The 26,202-nt window shown below is 49.2% G+C and overlaps 1 protein-coding gene across 2 annotated transcripts in view; it reads right to left on the bottom strand.

The window, feature by feature from the left end:
* Window positions 1-1,045: 1,045 nt before the first annotated feature.
* h6pd (hexose-6-phosphate dehydrogenase (glucose 1-dehydrogenase)) overlaps window positions 1,046-26,202 on the bottom strand; it is a 45,631-nt gene continuing 20,474 nt past the window's right edge. For both annotated transcript variants that reach the window (XM_055659617.1, XM_055659616.1), the window contains exons 3-5: window positions 23,136-23,253; window positions 8,192-8,461; window positions 1,046-5,678 (exon numbers count right to left, since the gene is read on the bottom strand). In XM_055659617.1, coding sequence (XP_055515592.1) covers window positions 4,315-5,678; window positions 8,192-8,461; window positions 23,136-23,253 — 1,752 coding nt within the window. In that variant the 3' untranslated portion in view covers window positions 1,046-4,314. The remainder of the gene's footprint in view (window positions 5,679-8,191; window positions 8,462-23,135; window positions 23,254-26,202) is intronic.

The following is a 26,202-nucleotide window of genomic DNA, read 5'->3' as shown; positions in this document are numbered from 1 at the left end:
TCTTGTTCACCAGGTGATGTTCCCTGTGCTCCCCATCCCCTTACTGGAACCGCAGGTCCTGTGCTCCCTTGAAACGTCCTTGGATGACGGAAAAATGTATCCTTCTGCTGCGCAGCATCCAGAAAAATTCAAATTTAAAACAAGTTGGAGCATTAGTGGAATTCGCTGCCACAGAGGCTGTGGAGGTCAACAGAGCCGCAGCCTTCAAGGATGTACGTGGATACTGGTGGTGGGCATTAGCCGTGCTGTCCTGCAGAGGATGCCCGGCTTCTACCGGGACCTGCTGAGAGTCTGGACCTTGGTTGCCTTCCATCAGCAGAGAGCGACAGCCCGGCCTTGTGAGCGGCCAGCCCTTGTCCCACCCCACCGGGTGTCGGGGATGCTCGAACGTGTGGAGTACATGCGGCTTGGCAAACCCCCGCTCCTTCCTGGGAACCGGTCCCACACAACCCGAGCCGCCTTTCCGCGACACCCTTCATCTTCTTCCGAGACGCAGGGAGGTGTGTCCTGTACGGGCTCCTTCTCCACACTGCACTTCCTCACCCTGGTCCACCACGTGGCAGTCGGTGTTGCCCTCCGGTTGCGAGGGGGGCCCCCCGGAGGGATTCTCTCCCTCTACATCAGTGGACCTGGGGTGGAGGGTATTGCACCGAGGAGCTCCCTGCAACCTGTTTCTCTCGCGGTTCACAGACTCGCCAGCCGCCTGCCACTGTTGCGGGCTGGAAGAGTGTGTGTACCACGTGTATATGGAGTGCGTGAGGTTGCAGCCCCCGTTCCAATATCTAAAGGGGCTGCTCCTTGCCTTCTGGCTGAACTTCACACCCACCATCCTCATCTTCGGACACCCTGTGCGTAGGGGAGAGGGTAGGGCCGAAGATGTCCTGGTTGGGTTGCCCCTGGGCCTGGCCAAGCTGGGGAGTGCTCTGCCCGAGCCGACTTCCTGCCCCTTTTCCAGGCTTACGTCCATGCCCGGGTGGTTTTAGAGAGGGACATGTTCATGGGCGCCCTGGGGGATTTCCGAGACCCTGGCCCCGGGGGGGGGGGGGGGGGGGGGTGGAATGTATTCTCAATAAGGATGGGGAAATACTTATTTAATATTTAAGAACATTTGTTTATTTTGTATTTTGGTGGTGGGTTTGTTTGTATGATTGTAAATAGTTGATGAAAATTATTTTAGGTAAAAAAAAAAAGCTTTGTTTGGAGATTCAGCGCAGAAACAGGCCCTTCGGCCCATCGAGTCCGCGTTAACCAGCGATCCCTGCACTATCCCACACATACTGGGGACAGTTTTACCAAGCCAATTAACCTACAAACCTGTAAGACTTTGGGGCGTGGGAGGAAACTGGAGCACCCAGAGAAAGCCCACGTGGTCACAGGGAGAACGTACTGACTCTGGTCAGGATCCAACCTGGGTTGCTAGTGCTGTCAGGCAGCAAGTCTGCCGCTGCGCCACTGTGCCGACTAAGTGGTGGGGGGTGAGGTGAACAAGAAATACACAGTCAGCTTTGTTTGATTTATCCGGCCCACGGTGTAGCTCTGGGAAGGGATTTACTGTGACCCAGTGCAGGTGGGATTTGGCGTTTCAATGCCGCTGCAGCCTGTCCGCGCAACACTGGGGAGAAAGCCTCCTTCCGTGAGGCATTTCAAGTCTTTCAATGAATGATTTACCCCGGAATAATACGTGGAAGGGTTCTGCCTCAGTGCCGGCACCTAGAGGGGCACAGAGCCGTGGGGACATGGGGCTCGGACCACTGCTGACCTGGGTTGATGCTTGCCACATCCTTTGCCACCCATCAGTTTTCACCGTAACGCCAGCTGGGTACAAAACTCCCCCTCACACCACAGTCGCCCGGTTCATGTCAACTGAGTTCTCGCTGAGCCTTTCTGGAGATCCTCAGTCCATGCCTGTGATGAGATTTTGACGGCACTTGGCCTGTACTCACTGGAGCTAAGAAGCATGAGGGGGGATCTCATTGAAAATAACCGAATAGTGAAAGGACCTGGATAGAGTGGATGTGGAGAGGAAACATTGAAAATAGGTGCAGGAGGAGGCCATTCGGCCCTTCGACCAGCACCGCCATTCATTGTGATCATGGCTGATCGTCTCCGATCAATAATCCGTGCCTGCCTTCTCCCCATATCCCTTGACTCCATTAGCCCCTAGAGCTCTATCTAACTCTCTCTTAAATCCATCCAGTGACTAGGCCTCCACTGCCCTCTGTGGCAGGGAATTGCACAAATTCACAACTATCTGGGCGAAAAAGTTTTTCTCACCTCAGCCTTAAAAGGTCTCGCTGCACCTCCCCCTTACCTAACCTAACCGCATTGAGATAATAATCTGCCCCCTTGCCGCCAAAGTGGATAACCTCACATTTATCTATATTATACTGCATCTGCCACGCATCTGCCCACTCACTAAACCTGTCCAGGTCACCCTGCAAGCTCCTAACATCCTCTTCACAGTTCACACTACCACCCAGCTTTGTGTCATCCGCAAACTTGCTAGTGTTGCTCCTAATTCCCTCTTCCAAATCATTAATATATATGGTAAACAGTTGCGGCCCCAACACCGAGCCTTGCGACACTCCACTCGCCACTGCCTGCCATTCTGAAAAGGACCTGTTCACTCCTACTCTTTGCTTCCTGTCAGCCAACCAATTTTCTATCCATGTCAACACCCTACCCCCAATACCATGTGCTCCAATTTTAGTCACCAGTCTCCCATGCGGGACCTTATCAAAGGCTTTCTGAAAGACTGATGTTTCTGAAGTTTTTATTAGTGGGAGAGTCTAGGACCAGAGGGCACAATCTCAGAATAAAAGGACGTCCATTTAGAAAGGAGATGAAAAGGAAATTCTTTAGTCTCATGGGTGGTGAATCTGTGGAATTCATTGCCACAGAGAGCTATGGAGGCCAATGGGTATTTTTAAGGCGGAGATTGACAAATTCTTGATTGGTAAGGGTGTCAAGGGTTATGGGAAGAAGGCGGAAGAAATGGGTTGAGAGAGAAAGATAAATCAGCCATGATTAAATGGCGGAGTAGACTTGATGGGCCGAATGGCCTGATTCTGCTTCTATAACTTATGAAATGTTTAACACAGCCATCCGCACTTTGTGCAAATTTCATTCATCCGCACCTTCCCCCATCGAGGCAGCTGCGACTACATTTCGGAGACACCAGAGACTGCAGATATTTGGAGTAGTAAACACCCTGCTGAGGGAGCGGAGTGGGTCGAGCAGCTTCTCTAGGTCGGTGGGAATGGTCAATGTTTCCAGCTGAAACATGGCACCAGGGCTCCGTGACTACATTTCTCTGGGTTCATTGACTGGTTGAAAGAGACACAGCGTGGAAACGGGCCCTTCGACCCGCTGACTCCACACCGACCATCGATCACCCGTTCACACTGGTCCTACGTTTTATCCCACTTTTGCATCCACTACTCGTACACCAGGGGCAATTTACAGAGGCCAATGAGTCGATCGACAAACCGGGATACAAGAGGAAACCGGAGCACCTGGAGGATACACGGAAAGAAGGCGCAAACCTCACAGATACAGCACAAGGTCTGGATTGAGCCAAGGGTATCTGCCACCAAAGGGAAAGCAGCTCTACCGTTTTCAATGAGGGCATCAGTGCAAGGAGACCCAAGGGCGACTGTGAGAAGTTGCTCGCCCACATTTTGGTCAACCTTTGGACCCCATGGGTCAGTGAAAAGGACCATACTTCATTGACAACTTTGGACGGACTCCACGGCTTTGAACTGTGTTCTGTAACATTAAACAGTGAGGAACGTTTGCTGGAAAACGCTGGGCAGATCAGGCCAGCACATTGACATGGTTCTCCCTCCACAGGTGCTGCCCGACCTGCAGAGTGTTTCTGGCCTTTGCCCTGGTCCGCTTTTGTGATGAAGCTGCACGCAGCTTCAATGGGATGAAGGAGACACCGCTGGAAGATTTAGGAAAACATCGTAAAGACAACACACATTCTTTGTGGTGTGAGAATGTCCTGCTGTCCTCGGCAGTGGCTGGGCGATGGAGTGGGCGTCCTGCCGTGACGGGGAGCATTTTGTCCAAGGAAAACAACCGCGGTGACATCGCCCACAAGTTTGGACCAGAGGATGAGGTAGATCTTCCCCTACATCCTCTCGTCACTCTTAACATAATATTGCTACGTTCAGAATTAAACCTCAGTCCCACCCCCCCCCCCCCCACCCAGGACCACCACCACTTCATTAAACAAGAGGCAATTTCAGATCATTTCACTGCATTGGAGTTCAAATTGTCTGAAAGAAGAACGTGATCCCAGGAAGGGGGTCAACCAAAGAGAGCATCGGTGTCAATGTACCACACCAGCTGACCGTTGGCGAGCTGGACACTTGTAACGGGCCATTGCTGAGAGCTCTCCTCTGCCTTGTTCATTTTGCTGACGATCGGGTGCTTGGCCTTGCCGGTTATCAAGATGGCCACGTGTTTGGACCTGTTGATGGCGCCCAGGGACAGGGTCATCCTCTGGTGGGGCTTCAGCGGGCTCTCCGACAGCACCACCAGCTTCTTGCCCTCGCCCAGCGCCTGGCTGTGGGGAAACAAGGAGGCAGTGTGCCCGTCCGAGCCCACCCCCAGCAGAACAAAATCAAAGCTGGAGCCGTTGACCAGGGTCTTGATCTCGTTGGCGTAGAGGTCGGGCCCGCGGTCCTCCTCCACGCAGAGCCGGCGGTTCATGTGGACGGGCATGGGGTGGATGTTGAGGTAGGGGATCTTGAAGTGGTGCAGGAGGTGGTCGTGGAGGCTTCCAAAGTTGGACTTGGCGTCGTGCAGCGGGACGCAACGCTCGTCCACCATCCAGAAGTGGGTCTGGCGCCAGGGGAAGGTGCAGTGGTGGGCGGCCAGCCTCTGGAACAGGCGCACGGGGCTGGAGCCCCCCGACAGGGCCAGGTGGAAGCGGCCGCTCCGCCGCACCGTCTCCTCCGCGGCCCGCTGGAGATCGGAGGCCAGCCGGGCCACCAGGTCCTCGCCGCTCGCTGACACCAGCTTGTGGCCGCGGTAGCTCGACTCCACCGCCTTGTAGTCGCTCGGCGGCTGAGGGTGGAGGTCGGGCGAGATGATCACCAGGGGCTCGGGCTCGTTGAAGGACACCAACGACCCCGCCACCGTGAGGTCCAGCAGGGCGGCGTTGTGAAGCCCACCAGGGTAAATGCGCGGGGTGGCCCCGGACATCTCCCTCAGCAGCGGGGTCCACAGCCTCCAGGATGCCAGCAGATCATCGGTGTTGATGAAGGAGTCTCGCCTCGCTCGCAGTATCTGCGGGATCAGCACCGCGTACGCATCCTTCTGCATCACCGGCGTGTACACGTGGTAGTCGGACAAGGGAAGCCCAAAGACGTGCAGGTCCGGAAGCTCGGTCATCTGCTTCCATTCTGCCGGGTTCATCACTGGCTTGAAGAGGTTCCTGCTGACCAGGATCGCTGGGAAGTTCAAGTCCCCGTGGCCCACATAGAAGACAATCTGCTTTGGCTTGCACTGGCTGGACTCCGCTCTCCTCGTCGACTCGCTCTGGAGGCAGAAGGCTTTATTCCGGAACAGAATGCGGGTGTATCCCACACGCTCGTCCAGAGCCTTTCCAGCGGACAGGATGAACGGCACCCCGTCCCACCGCGGGCTGTCCAGGAAGATCCCTACCCCTGAAACACAGGCAGAGAGAGAGAGACATCACACTGTGACACGCTTCCAAAAAAGGTTCATGTGCAAAACCGTATCGGCAGCAAGGAAGGCAAATGCAATGCTAGCATTTATTTTGAGAGGACTAGAATACAAAAACAGGGGATGCAGTGCTGAGGCTCTGGTCTGACCGCATCTGATATATTGTGAGCAGTTTTGGGCCCCATATCTGAGGAAGGATGTGCTGGCTCTGGAGGGGGTCCAGAGGAGGATTACGAGAATGATCCCGGAGGTTAATGAATGATGAGCCCTCACTCGCTGGAGTTTAGAAGGATGACGGGGATCACGATTGAAATTGATCGAATAGTGAAAGGTCTGGATGGAGTGGATGTGGAGACACTTTAACCTCCCCTCCCATTCCCAAACTGACCTTTCTGTCCTGGGCCTCCTCCATTGTCAGAGTGAGGCCCAGCTCAAATTGGAGGAACAGCACCTCATATTTCGCTTGGGCAGCTTACACCCCAGCGGTATGAACATCGACTTCTCTAACTTCAAGTAACCCTTGCTTTCCCTCTCTCTCCATCCCTCTCCCTTCCTTACTGTCTCCAACTACATTTTATATTTGCTTTGTTGTCAACTTCTCCCAGCTAACGACGATCTATTCTACATTTTCCTTGATCTCCATCCCCTTTGCCTTCCTTTCACGCCTACACATTCCTTATCTATGTATCTTCCCCCCTCCCCCCCCCCGCCCGCACGACGTCAGCCAGAAGAAGGGTCTCGACCAGAAAAGTCACCCATCCCTTCTCTCCAGTAGTGCTGCCTGTCCTGCTGAGTTACTCCAGCATTTTGTGTGTGTCTATCTTTGATGTGGAGAGGAGATGGATCTCAGAGTCCGTTCTCATAACTTTCTCATAAGCTCTGCATTCCCATCTTCGCCTGGTTGTGACCGCCCATCTTCACGCCAGCAGCAACTTACAGAGATCAATTTACCCCCCGAACCGCACTTCATTTGCGATGTGGGAGGAAACTCACGGGGTCACAGGGAGAAGGTACAAACACTACATAAGTGGCACTGGAGGTCGGGTTTGAGCTCGATCTCCCGGCTGCCAAAACACTTTAACCCCCTCACATTCTCACCCTGACCTTCCTGTCCTGGGCCTCCTCCACTGGGCCTCCACCACTGGGCCTCCACCACTGGGCCTCCACCACTGGGCCTCCACCACTGGGCCTCCTCCACTGGGCCTCCTCCACTGGGCCTCCTCCACTGGGCCTCCTCCACTGGGCCTCCTCCACTGGGCCTCCACCACTGGGCCTCCACCACTGGGCCTCCTCCACTGGGCCTCCTCCACTGGGCCTCCTCCACTGGGCCTCCACCACTGGGCCTCCTCCACTGGGCCTCCTCCACTGTCAGAATGACGCCAAACGCAAATTGGAGGAACAGCACCTCCCTCATATTTTGCTTTATTTTATGTCTATTACAGGGTGGCATTGTGGCGCAGTGGTAGAGGTGCTGCCCTACAGACCCAGTGATCCGGGTTCTATCCTGACTAATAGTGCTGTCTGCACAGAGTTTCTACGTTCTCCCCGTGACCTGCGTCGGTTTTCTCGGGGATCTCCGGCTTCCTTTCTCAGTCCAAACAAGTGCAGGGTTGCATAATTGTAAATGATCTCTTGTGGGTGGAGGATAGCATTAGTGTGCGGGGATCGCTGGGCAGCACGGACTCTGTGGGCCGAAGGGCCTGTTTCCGCGCTGTATGTCTATACTAAGCTAAACTAAACTGTGGTGTAATCGTAAGGTCATAAGTGATAGGAGCAGACTCAGGTAATTTGGTCCATCAAGTCTACCCTGCCTTTCAATCATGGCTGATCTACCTCTCCCTCCTAACCCCATTCTCCTGCCTTCTCACCATAACCCTTGACACCCGTACTAATCAAGAATCTATCTATCCCTGCCTTAAAAATATCCATTGACTTGGCCTCCACAGCCTTCTGTGGCAAAGAAATCTACAGATTCACCTCCCTCTGACTAAATAAATTCCCCTCATCTCCTTCCTAAAGGAACGTCCTTTAATTCTGAGACTATGACCTGTGGTTCTAGACACTCCCACTAGTGGAATCATCCTCCTCATATCCAAGCCTTTCACTATTCAGTAAGTTTCAATGAGATATCCTCTCATCCTTCTAAACTGTAGTGCGTACAGACCCAGGGCCAACAAATGCTCAATCCAGCATCAGTACCTCCCACACAGGTTAAAGTAGGGTTTAGATTAGTTTCCTAACCAGCACCTGCAAGGTGTGCCATCGACAAATCACATGACCAGGGGCGGCAGGAGTATCACCACTTGATAAGAAGGGAAAACTGTTTGCCTCTGTGAGCCAGAATTGGTACATAGGGTTGAATGGCTGCAATCGACTCCATCAGGAGGTGTGGAAATTAGGAATGTAGTAAAGGTTTGGCAGCTTTTGTCAAGTTATAACCAAAGGAACGCTGAGGATGACATGACGCTGAGGGTTGTGTAGTAGGGATGCATACCGGCAAATGTTGGCACGTTGGTTCTGTAGTCGGCCGGCTTCTTTAACTCGAGCACCACCTCGCCGTTGTACGCTTGGTATTGGCCCAGCACCGCGCTCCGCTTACTCAGCCTCTGCGAGCTCGCGTACACCTTCATTTTGTTCCTGTGGATCTCCTCCGCGTCGCTGATGTTGCTCGGCGTCTCCATGGCCACGAAGGTCAGTATCTCCGTCAGGTGGTTCTGAATCACATCGCAGATGACGCCATACTGCTCGTAAAAGCTGGTGCGACCTGCAAGGGGAGTGATGTTGGGCATTACTGACCACGCGACAGACAGCTGACGGTTTAAAAATAACCCTTTTCCAGCCCGGGCTTGTTGCTTTGGTATGTGGGGCTGGACAGTACAGTATCAGGCCTCATCCCAAGTTAGAATCAGTGGATACTGACGTGGGACATTTGGTTCAATGGGCCAGGGCCAACTCTTTAAATAGCTGAGAGACACACGAACATGCTGGAGTAACTCAGCCGGACAGGCAGCATCTCTGAAGAGAAAGAATGGGTGACGTTTTGGGTCAAGACCCTTCTGCGTAGGAAGGCACTTAGTTTCATTTGGCATCATGTTTGGCACGGACATTGTGGGCCGAAGGGCCTGTTCCTGTGCTGTGATGTTCTGTGTACTAATACACGTTTCACCCTCACACAATATATATTTCAATTATTCACCACAGTGTGTTTATTGTGGGCGGGTTGTCATTGAGTTTCATACATTACAACTGTGACCAGGCTCTAGAGTGCAAATGCTGCAGAGCATGGAAAGGCACAAAAGAAATGCAGAAGTCTCTAAATGGTGGAGCTATGTAAAACTCAGTAGCTAATTTGAGTTTAGTTTAGAGATACAGTGAGGAAACAGGCTCTTCGGGCTACCGAGTCCGCACCAACCAATGATCACCGTAAACTGGTTCAGTGTTATCTCAGTTTTGCATCCTACACACTAACAGCACTTCATAGAGGCTAATTAAACTCCAAACCCGCACATTTATCGAGTGTGGGAGGAAACCGGCACACCTAGATGAAACCCACGTGGTCACAGGGAGAACGTACAAACTCCGTACAGACAGCAATCAGAGTCAGGATCCCACCCGGGTCTCTGGTGCTGTAAGGCAGCAACTCTACCGCTGTGCCACCGTGCCGCACAATGGCACAGCAAATAGTTCATTTGAGTTTGTGTTCAGCAAATAGATTGGAATAGATAGGGTGAACACAGGAGTAGATAGGGTGAACGCACAGAGTCTTTTAGGGGAAATCAAGAACCAGAGGACATCGGTTTAAGGTGAGAAGGAAAGATTTAATAGGAACCCGAGAGGCAACTTTTTCACAAAGAGAGTGGTGGGTACATGGAATGAGCTGCCGGGAGAGGTAGTTGAGGCAGGTACTTTAGTTTAGTTTACTTTAGAGATACAGCGTAGAAACAGGCCCTTCGGCCCACAGAGTCCGGACCAACCAGCGATCACCCCGCACGCCAGCACTATCCTACACACTAGGGACAATTTATAATTTTACCGAAGCCAATCATCCTACAAACCCGCTCGTCTTGGGAATGTGGGAGGAAACTGGAGCACCTGGAGAAAACCCACGTGGTCACAAGATGAACATACAAACTCCGTACAGACATATCGAACCCAGGTCTCTCGGTTCAGTTCAGTTTAGTTTATTGTCACGTGTACCGAGGTACAGTGAAAAGTTTTTGTTGTGTGCTAACCAGTCAGCAGAAAGACTATGCATGATTCCAATCGAGCCATTACCATGTGTATGACATGTATATTACATGATATGGGAATAATGTTTAGTGCAAGGTAAAGCCAGCAAAGTCTGTGCAGATTTCTAGGTTAATTGGCCTCTGTAAATTGTCCCTAGTGTGTAGGATTGAACTAGTGCACGGGGTGATTGCTGGTTGGACTCGGTGGGCCGAAGGGCCTTTTTTTGTCACGCTGTATCTCTAAAAGCAAACTGAGAGAGCAGCAAACTAATGGCCCTGTCCCACTGTACAAGTTCATTCAAGAGCTCTCCTGAGTTTAAAAAAAAAATCAAACTCGTGGTAAACACGTAGAATGAACGTAGCGGGTGCGTCAGAGCTCAGGACCGTCTCTTAGCGGCTCGTAACACTAAAGGCAGGTACTTGGGAAGACTCGCTAACAGCAGGTCGCTCTTCCAGGGAGATGCTAACTGCATTTCGTTGTCTCTGTACTGTACACTGACAATGACAATTAAAATTGAATCTGAATCTGAATCAGAATCCTCGTGAAGATTTTTCAACATGTTGAAAAATGTACACGAGAGCCCCGAGTACTTAAGAGCGGCCATTATCGTAAATCTCTGAGTTTGAATCAGGGCAAACTCAGGGAGAACTCTTGAATGAACTCGTACAGTGGGACCAGGGCTTTAAGAGTGTCCTGTCAGAGAGCCTGGCATAGGATTGGGGAAGGGGTCGCATGGAATGTTAAACCAGCACAAAAATGCTTGAAAGGGTAAAGGCAGCAGGAGATGGAACTTGTCCCCCAAGCTCGAAATTGTTCATAAATTCATGTGATGTGACCAGAATTAGGCCATTCGGCCCATCAAGTCTACTCCGCCACTCAATCATGGCTGATCTATCTCTCCCTCCCAACCCCATTCTCCTGCCTTCTCCCCATAACCCCTGACACCTGCACTAATTAAGGCGGCAAGCTCTTCATTGCAAACCCCGCCGAAACACGAGGTATGCGGCAATGTGTATTATATAGTAATGTAATGCAGCAAGGCAGCAAACGCCTCGGGTCACGGCACGGCACGCTCCTCTGAGGGCCAGTGCAGAAAAGGCAGCGTTTGCTGAATGACCTGCTGACTGCTGCAGTAACCTGGACCTCTGCCCTGCAGAACACATTATCCTCCTCTGTGTCACGAAGCAGACAGCTGGCCCTGTGACTGGACGTCTCCAGTGACACCTCCTGTGTGTCACAGCTACTTTCACACACAGTTTGGGGGGCTAAGGTGGGGGAGGGTTCGTCGTAGAGAGGATGGGTGTAAATAAAAACAACACGGGTGGAATATTGGGCCAAACTACGCTGACTACCAGCCAGCCAGCAGCCTCATGAGGAAACATCAGCTACCCTCTCTTTCGAGTTCGAGACGTGCTCTGACACTGTGACGTGCAGGCTGATAAACCTGCCTTACATTACTCATCAAGTGCGACCCCTTCCCCAATCCTAGGCCAGGCTCTCTGATAGGACACCTGAAACCACTGTCATTAGAATGCCGATTCCTGGTCATAACACCACAAGACATGGGTGCAGAATAAGGCCATTCAGCCCATCGAGTCTAGACTTTAGACTTTACTTTAGAGATACAGCATGAAAACAGGCACTTCAGCCCTCCAAGTCCGTAAAGAGATTAGTATACAAACTTAAAGCACACGGTATTGGGGGTTCAGTATTGATGTGGATAGAGAACTGGCTGGCAAACAGGAAGCAAAGAGTAGGAGTAAACGGGTCCTTTTCACAATGGCAGGCAGTGACTAGTGGGGTACCGCAAGGCTCAGTGCTGGGACCCCAGCTATTTACAATATATATTAATGATTTGGACGAGGTAATTGAATGTAACATCTCCAAGTTTGCGGATGACACTAAGCTGGGGGGCAGTGTTAGCTGTGAGGAGGATGCTAGGGGGCTGCAAGGTGACTTGAATAGGCTGGGTGAGTGGGCAAATGTATGGCAGATGCAGTATAATGTGGATAAATGTGAGGTTATCCATTTTGGTGGCAAAAACAGGAAAGCAGACTATTATCTAAATGGTGGCCGATTAGGAAAAGGGGAGATGCAACGAGACCTGGGTGTCATGGTACATCAGTCATTGAAAGTAGGCATGCAGGTGCAGCAGGCAGTGAAGAAAGCGAATGGTATGTTAGCATTCATAGCAAAAGGATTTGAGTATAGGAGCAGGGAGGTTCTACTGCAGCTGTACAGGGTTTTGGTGAGACCACACCTGGAGTATTGCGTACAGTTTCGGTCTCCAAATCTGAGGAAGGACATTATTGCCATAGAGGGAATGTAGAGAAGGTTCACCAGACTGATTCCTGGGATGTCAGGACTTTCATATGAAGAAAGACTGGATAGACTCGGCTTATACTCGCTAGAATTTAGGAGATTGAGGGGGGATCTTATAGAAACTTACAAAATTCTTAAGGGGTTGGACAGACTAGATGCAGGAAGATTGTTCCCGATGTTGGGGAAGTCCAGGACAATGGGTCCTCTGGAACTCTCTGCCACAGAGGGTAGTTGAGGCCAGTTCATTGGCTATATTTAAGAGGGAGTTAGATGTGGCCCTTGTGGCTAAGGGGATCAGAGGGTATGGAGAGAAGGCAGGTAAGGGATACTGAGTTGGATGATCAGCCATGATCATGTTGAATGGCGGTGCAGGCTCGAAGGGCCGAATGGCCTATTCCTGCACCTATTTTCTATGTATCTATGTTGACCAGCGATCACCCCGTACATTAGCACTATCCCACACTCCAGGGCCAATTTACAATTTTACCGTAGCCAATTAAGCTACAAACCTGTACGTTTTTGGAATGTGGGAGGAAACCAGAGCACCTGGAGAAAACACATGCAGTCACGGGGAGAATGTACAAACTCCGTAGTCAGGATCGAACCAGGGTCTCTGGTGCTGTAAGGCAGCTACTGTACCGCTGCGCCACTGTGCTGCACATACAATTTATTCCACCATTCAATCACGACTTCCCTCTCAACCCCATGTTCCCGCCTTCTCCCCATGACCTATGATGCCCTCACTGCACCCTTACTGGAGATCAGGAGGAAACTGGAAAGTTATTTATTTCATGCGCATTTATCATTATCTTTTAATGTTTAGTTTAGTTTAGAGACGAGTCACGGAAACAGGTCCTGCGGCCCACCGTCCATGTCGACCATCGATCACCCGTACACACTGGTTCTCTGTTCTCCCACTGTCTCATCCACTCCCCGCACTCTAGATGTAATTTCACAGAGAGCCAATTGACATACAAACCCACCCATCCTAGGGATGTCTTTTGCGCCTGTTCTTTGCAGATAAACGTCAGGGCATCGAACATACCTGCTCACAGCACAGCAGAAGGCAGTGCCCCCAATCCCAAGTACACTGAGGACATACCCTCTAGAGGTGGGATGGGGAGAAGCTAACAATACATACAAACCAATGCAGTTTCAGCTGAAGATAAGACACAATATGCTGGGGTAACTCAGCAGGACAGGCAGCATCTCTGGAGAGAAGGAATGGGTGATGTTTCGGGTCGAGACCCTTCTTCAGAGTTTCAGCTGCTTGGGGTGAAAGCTGGTGAAGGGACACATCATCTGTCATTGAACCCATGCATTGGAGCAATGGATGTGACATCCGCCGCTCAGGGGCTGCATCACCCTGCTTGGTGCAGTTACTGCCGTAATTACGCAACCAATCCATTGGATTCTGCCTTGTACCTGCAGCAAACCTCTGCGCCTCTCCAACACAAAGTGTGACCTGCCAGTTCACTCCTGTCTTCGGCCCAGCCCAGTGTATCGATGCAGGCTGCATTTACACTGCAGCAGAACCGCTGACAAAACACATGCTCCACAATGGAGACAAAGATCTGGCCCGATACTCCACACACCAGCGCAGCAGTAGAGTTGCTGCCTCACAGTGCCAGTGACGCGAGTTCAACCCTGACTTTGGATGCTGTTTGTACGGAGTTTGCACGTTCTCCCCGTGACGGCTTGGGATTTAACCGGATACCCCGGTCTCCTCTCACACTCCAAAGACGTACATGTGTGGAGGTAAATTGGCTTCTGCAAATGTCCCCTAGTGTGTAGGATAGTGCTAATGTACAGGGTGATCGCTGGTCAGTGTGGACTTGGTGAGTCAAAAGGCCTGTTCCCACACTGTAGCTCTAAAGTCTAAAGTAAAAACACCAAGTTTTCACTTCCTCAGTCAAATCCAAAGATTGCATTTGAGATTTGAGATGGGAGTTTGCAGGAGTGTTTTCATGGGAGTTTGGATGGAAACAATTCAGAGAGATATGGACCAAATGTGGGCAGGTGGGACCAGCTAAGATGTGGCATCTTGGTCGGCATGGATGTTGGGCCGAAGGGCCTGTTTCTGTGCAGTATGACTATGAGGATTATGACAATGTCTGTATCCCGGGGAGCCGGGCAGGCCTGATCGACCCGCGAACAACCGCGCCGCTGCCGACCAAAGACATGCCCTGGTAGGCCCGACTTACACCACAGGCCTCCCAGGAGACCGAGGTGAAGCCGGGCGGCAAGGCCTGGCTGGGCCGAAGGAGCCTCGGCGGTGGCGGCGATGGGAGCCTCGGCGGCAACGGGAGCGTCAGTGGCAGTGGGGCATCGCGGTGGATGAGCGCGAGGGGGGAGGGGAAGACGATGGGGACCCGGCGTGGGGGTACCGCTGTGAGGGACAGTGGGAGAATTAAGGGAGACCCATTGGGGGGCACCTTAGTTTAGAATCCTCTGCCCAGGGGATAAGTCTGTGAGGGTTTCGGCCCGAAATGTTGCCTTTTCCTTCGCTCCATAGATGCTGCTGCACCCGCTGAGTTTCTCCAGCTTTTTTGTGTACCTTCGATAAGTCTGTGTTTGTTTGTTCATTCGTTCCCGTGAAAGCGCTGCGCACACAGCAGCCGGCCAACGGTCGCTTGTCTTTTTCTTTTTGTTTTCACTTTTAATTTCACTTTTAGTCTTGTGTGTTGCGAGTGTCAGCAGACCAAATTCCCTCCAGGAATGAATAAAGTGTTATCCTATCCTATCTTATGAGGGGGGGGGGGGGGGGGGGGGGGGGGGGGGGGGGGGGGGGGAATGTTAATCTGCTGAGGAGATTCACTGGACTAATTCAAGATAATAAATTGGATTTTGTTAATGGTTTGAAGGCATGACAAAGTAATTTCTTGGTGCTTTGTGACTGGCAATTATTTATGAAATGATTTGTTTAGTGGCACAACACTGAGGTGGGAATATTTATCGAGGCAAGTCTAAAGCCATTAACCTTTGGAGGTCCTGTTATAGATGTCCACTTCTTGCAAAAGCACAACCAAATTATTTATTGGGAGGGGGGGGGGGGGGAAAGGTTGAGTGAATTATTTCACTGTGGATGGGAGAAGACGAGACCAAGATAGACTCAAAATGCTGCAGCAACTCAGCGGGTCAGACAGCATCTTTGGAGAAAAGGAATAGGTGAAGTTTCGGGTCGAGACCCTTCCTCAGAGCAGGATATTGGGCCCAGTACCAGGTTGACATGAAACCTGCAGCTTTTGTTCATTAGGGATTAGTCTGGCTCAGTTTTGTTTCTAGTTTAGAGATACGACCAGTGATCACCGGCACACTAGCTCTAACCTACACACTAGGGACAATTTATCATTTTACCTGCCAATTAACCTACAGACATGTTCGTCTTTGGAATGCGGGAGCAAACCAGAGCACCCGGAGAAAATCTATGCAGTCACAGGGAGAACGTACAAACTCTGTACAGACAGCATCCAAGGTCAGGATCGAACTGGGGTCCCCGGTGTTGCAAGGCATCAACTCTACTGGTGCTTTAGAAATGAGATGAAGAGGAATGTATTTAGTCAGAGGGTGGTGAATCTGTGGCATTCTTTGCCACCGAAGGCTGTGGAGGCCAAGTCATTGGATGGTTTTAAGGCAGAGATTGATAGATTCTTGATTTATAGGGTGTCAGATGTTATGAGAAGGCAGGGGAATGGAGGGACAGATGGGCTCAGCCATGATTGAATGACTTGATGGGCCGAATGGCCTAATTTTTGCTTCGATAACCTATGAGCTGCTGTTGCCACCAAGTTCAGCAGAGACATTGTGGGCCGAAGGGCCTCCTCCTGTGCCGTGCTATTGAATATCTTCTGTGTTCTATGTGGGACGTGCTGCAGGGTTCCAGGCTACAGTTGATTGTGGAGATCAGGAGGGACAGGAACAAGAGGGATTCAGAAACTGGGGGAGTTTTAAAATTAGGCTTTGCTTAACCTGGAATCAGCGTCTAGCAGCAAGCAAAAGTATCTCCCGCAGGCATGCATTCCTTGTCAAGGTTGCCGAGTTGAATGCTATCAGCAAATTTGTTAAGTTGTGTCTTGTAATGGGAACATTGACTGGAAAGTTAAACATTTCAGCGCCGTTAACATGAAAGCTCGCATTGGGAAATAACGGAGAGGACAGGTGTTTCTGGGCGATAAACACAGTAATAGCTGCAATAAAAGCAAGGTGGTTCACTTGACCGGATCAACCATATAACCATATCAACCAGCCAATACCATTCCATGCCGAACAAATTTTATTCCCCTTAACCAGCCAATACCATTCACTTTAATTCACATGTTGTAGCAGCAGAAATAGGCCATTCGGCCCGTCGAGTCTGCTCCGCCATTCAATCATGGCTGATCAATCTTTCCCTCTCCACCCCATTCTCCTGCCTTCTCCCCATAACCCCTGACACCTGTACTAATCAGGAATATGTCAATCTTTGCTTTAAAATACATATTCACTAAATTGCATTTGTGCAAAGACACAACTCGGGACATTGCACTTTCATTGTCATTGAGTGATACAGCATGGAAACGGGCCCTTCGGTGGTGCAGCTGGTGGAGCCGCTGCCTCACAGCGCCAGAGACCCGGGTTCGATCCTCACTTCGGGTGCTGTCTCTGTGGAGTTTGTACGTTCTCCCAATGACCAGGTGGGTTTCCTCCAGGTGCTCTGGTTTCCTCCCACGTCCCAAAGACGTGCAGGTTTGCAGGTTAATGAGCACCTGGAGGACACCCGCACGCAGTAAATTGCCCCAAGGGTGCACGGAGTGGATGTGAAAGTAGGATAACATGGAACTAGTGTGAACGATGAATAGTTTGGACTTAGTGGGCCGAAGGGCCTGTTTCCATTCTGTATCTCTAAACTAAAACAAAGGTACATTGATGGGAATGGGTTTGAGGGTTATGGGCCAAAGGCAAATGGACCTAGTATAGATGGGACATCTTGGTTGGCATGGTCGACTTGGGTCAAAGGGCCTGTTTCCCTGCTGTATGTCTCCATCTGTCACCACTCCTCATGGAAGGGCCACTAACAAGGAATCAAATGAACACTGGAGCGATTTACCCCACCCGCAACCCCCAATCATAAAGTCTTGCAGCATGGAAACACGCCCGTCGATCCAATGGCCATTTGTGAGGCAGCAACTCTACTCGCTGCGCCACCATGCCGCTCATGATCGTACTTGGGTGTCTGTACTGTGACTTGAACCTGCAACCAGCAGCTCAGAGGTAAACAAGTGGGCATCACCAAGCCGTGGACCCGGGCACGAGTCTGGCGGTGGAGGCATCCACAGTGGCAGCGGCTCAGCTGATGGGAGCAGTGCTGACGATGCTGGCTGGGTACTGATGCTACACACACTCCTTCACTGGGGTTGTGCCATTCCAGTCAGCAGTCTGCGCTCCTTCCCTGTTGCCACAGTCAATGTGTGAAAGATTAATTAAATTAATCAATACTGCGGATCTACCGCTGCTCGGTGATTAAAGGCAGAAAGCACGACTCAGCTCCTCGAACCAGCCAGGCTGAACTATATAGACACAAAAAGCTGGAGTAACTCAGCGGGACAGGCACCAGCTCAGGAGAGAAGGAATGGGTGACGTTTCTGAAGAAGGATCTCGACCCAAAACGTCACCCATTCCTTCTCTCCAGAGATGCCGCCTGTCCCGCTGAGTTACTACTGCTTTTTGCGTCTATCTTCGGTTTAAACCAGCATCTGCACTTCCTTCTTAAACAAGCTGAACGATGACAGAATGCGCCCAGTAATGTGAACTCTGAGAGGCTCCTGCCATGCTGCTTCAGCAGAAGCAAGGCTGCCCTGAATTTCAAGGGCACGACAGATTAAAAATGGTTCGAGTAGATTTAGCACTGGAGCAGACACGAAGGATGCGCTAACACTGGTCCCGACCTGAAACACTACCTATCCATGCTCTCCAGAGATGTTGCCTGACCCACTGAGTTATTCCAGCACTTTATATATTTTCTTGCAAACTAGCATCATCAGTTCCTTGTTTCTACAATAAAATACTTTCCTCCATTCGGAAAGCCCGTACCTTCACAGACAGACATAGGATGTTTCTCAATGAACTCATTAAACTTGCAAGTACCAGGGTTGGATTATTATTGTATACGGAAGAACTGCAGATGCTGGTTTAAACTGAAGATAGGCAGATCAGATAATATAGCACAAAGGGTCTGTTTCCACGCTGTATCTCTAAGTCTAAAGTAAAGATAGATGGTTGGCACATTCCCAAACAGTGCACCATCTCTCAACAAAAAGCTGATTATATTACAGTGTTAAAACTGATCGACCGTGCACCTCCTATAATCATTCCCATGACTTACTCTGGCGCTGTGTGTGCCCCTCAGTTTCCTAGTGCTGGTCTCATGCTCCAAAACATTACGGGGAGGTATTTCAGGCGGTTTGTGTGCCCCGTGACTGCAAACTGCTGTCAGTAACAGGACTCATCTTGCCCATCTTTAGTTTAGCTTTCGAGAGACAGTGTGGAAACAGGCCCTTCGGCCCACCGAGTCCGCATCGACCAGCGATCTCCACACTTTAATGCTACTCTACACACTGGGGTCAATTTTACATTCATACCAAGCCAATTAACCTGCAAATCGGTGTCTCTTTTGGAGTGTGGGAGGAAACCGAGGATCTACAGGAAACTGGAGTTCCTTCCGACACATTCTAATAAGAGGTTTGTGGATGGTTTAGGTGAACTTAGAGGTAGAATAACAATGAACCAATAACACTTCACCCCATGCATGTCAGACATGAACCCACAACATAGTCCAGCTGCTGTCAGTAATAAACCAAAGCCGCACAACTCCTGTCTACTTCAAGGAAAGTTGGAAAAATAGCCTCTGCAGCAATGATGGGTTTTGTTATCAGTGTATGTATGAAACACTCAACTTTGTTTATGTATTAAAAGAACAATTTCCTTAAACATTTCACACACTGACATTAAAAATAATATAATGCCAAGGCAAAACAACACAGGAGGTGCTCAACCCAATCTTCTCACCCGACCCACGCCTCCCTCCCCCCAAATGGAACAGAAGTGTGAAGACACACACCTCTAGAATAAATCAACATCTGCAGTTCCTCCCTAACCGAAACGTCACCCATTCCTCTCTCCAGAGATGCTGCCTGTCCCACTGAGTTACTCCTGCTTTTTTGTGTCTATCTTCAGTTTAAATCAGCATCAGCAGTTCCTTCCTACACATGGCTGATCTATCTTTCTCTCTATTCTCCTGCCTTTGCCCCATAACTCCTGACACCCGGACGACTCAAGAATCTATCTATCTCTGCCATAAACATATCCAATGACTTGGCCTCCACAGCCTCCTGTGATGCTTCGGAAGCCGCGGCCTCCAGTGCGGAGGCGGCCATTCCAGGGTTCCCATGCCGCTGTGAGGACTTTCCCCAGACGCCGGAGCACCACCACCCGGCGAGAACGGCCAGGAACATCGGGCCTCCGTAGAGGCAACTGTGGAGGCCTCAATAGGCCCGACAATGGGTGAACTGGGGTTGGGGACTGGACTTTGTGCCTTCCCTCATGGTGGGAGCCATTGTGGGGGGATGTTCTTTGTGTTTAAGACTCTCATTGGTGTTATGTCTGTATTCTTTAGTGTACTGCAAAATGGCAAAAAGCATTTCACTTCATTACACCTCGGTGTATGTGAATGTGACTAATAAAAACCTTTGAATACTTTGAATGACTTGGCCTCCACAGCCTCCTGTGATGTTTTGGATCGAGGCCCTTCTTCAGTTCGACTCACTGAGTTACTCCAGTACTTTGGGTCCATCTTTGGTATAAACCACCATCTGCAGTTCCTTGTTTCTACATGGTGAATTTAAAGGATGACCAACCCATGTCCAGTTAAGTGCAAATTAACTCCCTGGAACCGTCCAACTGATTACAATTTGACAGATTTAAACACCAAACTACAGATGTCTATGGTACGAGTGAATCTGCACCACACAACCACTAAATCACACAAACCACCTTCAATCTTGCTTATTTATGGCATGGCTTGTTGTCACGGCAGTAGCAAGCCTTGTAAATTTGTTGGCTGGGTCGTTACAGGGAGAAGAAAAAAGATAATTTCTACAGGACCTGCCTGTCACCTGAACACAAAGGCAAACCATTAAAGCAGTGAAATGTTCTGCAGTGGCTTGTCCCTGAAGTAGAGCTCATTATATTCACTCTGAAGATAATGACAGCGTTATTCACCAATTTAGAATAAAACGGCAAATAGCACAAAATGCCAATTGCAGCGATTTATTCTGATGCACCAATTTAACTCTTGTTCATTTATCAATAATGGTATTGACTAAACTAGTTACATTCTCATCAGAAAGGAAGAAGAAAAGATCACCAAGCCCCCCAAGCTTGTTCCACCATACAAGACCACATCTAGCCTGAGATCGTATTCTATATCTTTCCCCTTTTGCCATAAACCTTATCATCCCCAATTATCAGTAATCTCTCTATCTCAAGTTTAGAATTGACAAATGACCCGACATTAGGACAGCACAGTGATGCAGCTGGTGGAGCCGCTGCCTCACAGCGCCACAAACTCAAGGTCAAACCCGACCTCGGCTGCAGTCTGTGCGGAGTTCGTCCGTTCTCTCTGTGACTTTGTGGGTTTCCTCCGGGTTTCTTCCCACATCCCAAAAACAAGTGGGTTTGTAGGTTAATTGGCCCTCTGTAAATTGCCCCTAATGTGTAGGGAGTGGATGAGAAAGTGGGATAACATGGAACTAGTGTGAACAGGTGATCGATGGTCAGCATGGACTTGGTGGGCCGAAGGGCCTGTTTCCATGCTGTATCTCCGACCTCAACTAAACTCATTCCTGTCTGTCTGTATTAAACCTTCGACCCCTTGCTTCCCAGGACTCCATGTATCTTTCTTAAAACTATTTCAACTACCCTTGGAGGAAGGGAGCTCCAAAAACCTACCATTTAAAAAATTCTTAGCCCAGGCCTCTGGATTATTAGTCCAACAACTGAGGCACTGTGCCTTCATCACATGCCTGACAAACCCTTGTAAGTTCTCTGTGATCTGCGGGTAACGTTCAAACTGTTGACACCGCCCATTGCTTTAGCGGTTGGCGACTGCCCAACAACAGATGCTAACAGAGTGTGTAGTTTTTTTTAATTTAGAGATACAGAGCAGAAACAGGCCCTTCAGCCCACCGGGTCCAGACCGACCAGTGAGCCCCACACATTAACACTATCCTACACACACATGGGACAATTTTTACATTTACACCAAGCCAATTAACCTACAAACCTGTACGTCTTTGGAGTGTGGGAGGAAACTGAAGATCTTGGGAAAAAAAAACCCACGCAGGTCACGGGGAGAACGTACAAACTCCGTAAAGACAGCACCCATAGTCAGGATGGAACCCGGGTCTCTGGCGCTGTACAGCATTAGCTCTGCTGCTGCGCCTCCGTGCTGCCCCGTACGCTCCTGGTTCACAGCTCTTCTCTTGCCACGTTGAAACATGCGTACTTCTCAAATATCAAGCACTGGTTCAGAATCAGGAGCAACTGGTTCCTGGTTCAGACCAATTCCCCTCATTGCATCACACGAAGGGTGAGATATTTCGCTGTTTAAAATTGTTGCTTAGCACAGGAAAACAGAGACCTTGCTGTCGCAAGGTCTCTGTTTTCCTGTGCTAAGCAACAGTTTTAAACATGCGAGGACTCGCTTTGGACAGTTTTTAGTCAAGCATGGACTGACAGCCGATGATGTTGATCACAGAGCCAGCCTATTGATGAACGGTATTTGTCATTCATTGATCTACATTCAACAACCAACACTGACCAAAGACATTTGTTGACAATTCTCTCAGCAGTTCTGTAGAAATGTAGTTTACTTGAGAGATACAGGCCGTGAGTCTGCACCGACCCTCGATCCCTGTACACCAGCACTATCCTGCAACTAGGGACAATTCACAGTTCACAATTTTTACCAAAGCCAATTAACCTACAAACCTGTGCATCTTTGGAGTGTGGGAAGAAACTGGTGCACCCGGTGAAAACCCACTCGGTCAAAGTTGTTCCCTATGAAAATTGACTTTGACATTTCTGCCCTGTGTAAAAGGTTCTGACTGTCTACCCTATCTATGGTCCTAATAGTTTTATATACTGCTATCAGGTCTCCCCTCAATCTCTGGCATTCCAGAGAAAACAATCTAAGTTTGCCAAACTCTCCCTCTAACCCAGGCAACATTCTGATAAGTTTATACCCGAAATACCATGCACTTTAACTCTGCCTGTTCACTTTTTCTTATGGGACTTTATCAAAAGTTTTCAGTAAATCCAAGCACACCACGTCCACTGGTTCTCCCTTATTTCTTGTGTTATTGTCCAAGTGCTTTGTCATCTCATTTGTAATAACCTCTTGCACTTTTCCCCACCACTGATGGTCTTTTACAAATAACAGGGCTATTCTTACCTCCCGCAAATCCTTAGGAACTTCAGTATTCCATAGAAATGTGGAAGATTTTGAAAATGTGGAAAACCAATGCATCCAGTATTTCCATGACTATCGCCTTTACGATATGACACAAATGATCACAATCTGGGCATATTTTGGTTCTCGGTGCCATTAATTCCTACAGCATTGATTTCTTACTAAACTCACCTTTCTTTAGCTCCCTGTTTATTACGGGTGTTAGGGGTTATGGGGAGAAGGCAGGAGAAAATGGGGTTGAGAGGGAAAGATAGATCAGCCACGATTGAATGGCGGAGTAGACTTGATGAACCGAATGGCCTAATTCTCCCCCCATCACTTATCAACTTATGAATGTACATAACAGCGTGATGCTCGTTTGCAACAACATCTTCCCTACCTTTCGCATCCACTGTCTCTTTCATGACTATTTCCACTCTCTCGATGTGATGCTGGTTCCAGATAGGATCCAGGGAATTGTGGTTGTCATTACGGAACGGCAAGATGTAGGCGATCGCCTGGAAGAAAAAGGGATACTGAATGAAAACTTCCTCGCATTGATATTTTTCCCATTCCCCTTTACAGCAGCACCAATTTCGGCTCGATCTGCTGAATGGGGAACAGCACATGGTTTTCAACCACTGAAGTGCCACTGAACGATACATTAACATTAGACAAGACACAAAATGCTGGAGTAACTCAGCGGGACAGGAGGCATCTCTGGAGGGATGTTTTTTCGTGTCTATCTTCGGTTTAAACCAGCATCTGCAGTTCCTCCCGATACGTCAACATTGGCAGCAGTAATGCAACCCAGAAGCAAATTAACTCGCTGCGCTACATAACACCCCTTGCATGCTGTCAAGGTGCTGCACCTGCCATGTGAGACCAAAGTGCCACCCGACTCCAAGGCTGGCCTAATTGCAATATTCCAATGCTCAGGACAATTGACAATAGACAATAGGTGCAGGAGTAGGACATTCGGCCCTTCGAGTCAGCACAGCCATTAAATGTGATCGTGGCTGATCATCCCGAATCAATGCCCCGTTCCTGCCTTCTCCCCATATCCCCTGATTACGCTAGCTTTAAAAGCCCTATCTAGCTCTCTCTTGAAAGAATCCAGAGAACCTGCCTCCACCTGAGGCAGAGAATTCCACACTCACAACTCTGTGTGAAAAAGTGTTTCCTTGTCTCCGGTCTAAATGTCTTACCCCTTATTCTTAAACTTTATTCTTAATTGCCCATGACTGTGCCAATATTTCTCCTTCAAAAAAATATTACTACAAAAACGTAGTCAGTGCAACACTCTTCGTGGGAGCTTTGGGCATAAGGTATAGAAACAGCCTCTTCGGCCCATCATATCCATGCCGACTATCGAGTATGCACCTATACTAATCTAATTTATCAGCATTTGGTCCACACCACCTGGTCTCCAATCTCCTTGAAGATTCAAGTGCTCACGTGGATGTTTGTTTAAACGTTGTACCTGTCTACAGCACCTTCTCAGGCAATTCGTTCCAGCTTCCACCATCCTTCAAGTGAAAAGCAATTCTTCCTCAGATTCCCTCTAAACCTCACCTTAAACCTGCGCCATGTGGTCTGAGACACCTCTGGCATGGGGGTACGTTTCTTACTATCTACACTAACTGTGCATCTCGTAACTCAGTCTAATTTCCCCCTTCCCCCCCCCCTTGGCCTCCTCTATGTTGTACTCTATAGAAAACAAACAGCTAATCCAACCTCTCCTCATATTTAATACAGTCCATAGAGTCATAGAGTTATACAGCATGGGAGCAGGCACTTCAGTCCAACTTGCCCATGCCAACATCCCACTTGCCTGCGTTTGGCCCATATCCCTCTAAACCTATTCTATCCGTGTACCCGACCAAATGCCACTTATCCTGGTCATCAGAAAATCTGTTTTTCTCTTTAAAAATGAAATTTGTCGGCAATTAAGGACGGCACAGTGGCACAGCAGTAGAGCTGCTGCTTTACAGAGTCAGAGACCCGGAGTTGATCCTGACAATGGGTGCTGTCTGTACGGAGTTTGTACGTACTCCCTGTGACCGCGTGGGTTTTCTCCGGGTGCTCCGCTTCCCTCCCACATTCCAAAGACGTGCAGGTTTGTAGGTTAATTAGTTTTGGTTTAAAACAAAATTGTAAATTGTCCCTTGTGTGCAGGATAGAGCCGGTGTACGGGGTGATTGCTGGTCAGCATGAACTCGGTGGGCTGAAGGGCCTGTTTCCATGCTGCATCTATTAAGTCTAAAGTAGTCAGTCAGCATCTCCCACCAATCACTATCCCCGACTCTCGGCTTTTCCAAGTGTAGATGAATCCTGCCCTTCAGAATGTTTCCCCTATATTTTCCCGACCACTGACCCAAAGTGTCCACAGTTACACAAGCCATTTTTAATCCACATTCAACTATCAGGTCTGCAGTTACTAAATTAATTTTTTTTCTCCTTTCCGTGCTGTGGATTTGCATATCTGCAGCATTCTATCATCCATATCCTGGAAAAATAATCAGTAAATCGTTTTCTCAATTAAACCGCTTATTACTTCAGGTAATTATCCAGGCATTGCAAAAAAAGTCAGTGCATATTTCACCAGAGTTATGTTTCCCTCCTTAGTATTGTTGTTCTGCAGAAACACACAAAGCATAAGGATTAGACAATACCACCAATGACCTGCCCGGTCCATCACGGGTACTGACGTCCGCACCGTCGATGGGATCGACAGGCGGTGCAGCATCAGAATGGTAGAGACCCACACTACCCTGCCCACACTACACTCTCAGTTCACTCCTGCTATCGGGAAGAAAGTACAGGAGTCTGAAAACCAGTACCACCGGATTTGGGAATAGCTTTTTCCCCCAACACTGTACATTACACACACTAACCTCAGCTATATACTTCAATGGACTGTGCAGGAAGGAACTGCAGATGCTGGTTTACACCAAAGATAGACACAAAATGCTGGACAATTGGATAATTCTATTGACTGTTGTTGGTTGCGCTAAGAACAATGGGTTTTTCTTTTTTGCATCAATATTGTGGTTAAAATCTTATTAAATTTTAAATTTATTACACATTATCTATGTATATTGTATTCAAGGTCTGTTATGCTGCTGCAAGCAAGAATATAATTGTTCCGTTGTTGGGACAGGTGGCAATTAAACACTCGTGACTCTCAAAACTATCTCAAGCTGACAATAGCTCATCACCACACTCAATGGACACAAGCCTTAATTAAACCAAAAGATCATAAGACCCTAAGGAAAAGGAGCAGAATTAGGCCATTCAGCCCATCCAGTCTGCTCTGCCATTCGATCATGGCTGATCTACTTTTCCCCCTCAACCCCATTCTCCGGACTTCTGGTAATCTTTGACGCCAGTCTTTCCCAGCTCTCTGAAGCAATCAAGCAAAGCTCCAGAAAAATACACCGATCCTGTCCGACCGGTAATGGATT

The sequence above is a fragment of the Leucoraja erinacea genome, chromosome 30 (genome assembly GCF_028641065.1).
Source record: "Leucoraja erinacea ecotype New England chromosome 30, Leri_hhj_1, whole genome shotgun sequence".
In the NCBI taxonomy this organism is placed as follows: domain Eukaryota; kingdom Metazoa; phylum Chordata; class Chondrichthyes; order Rajiformes; family Rajidae; genus Leucoraja; species Leucoraja erinaceus.
The sequence above is the reverse complement of the archived record's forward strand: the minus strand, read 5'-3'. Positions and strand labels throughout refer to the sequence as shown.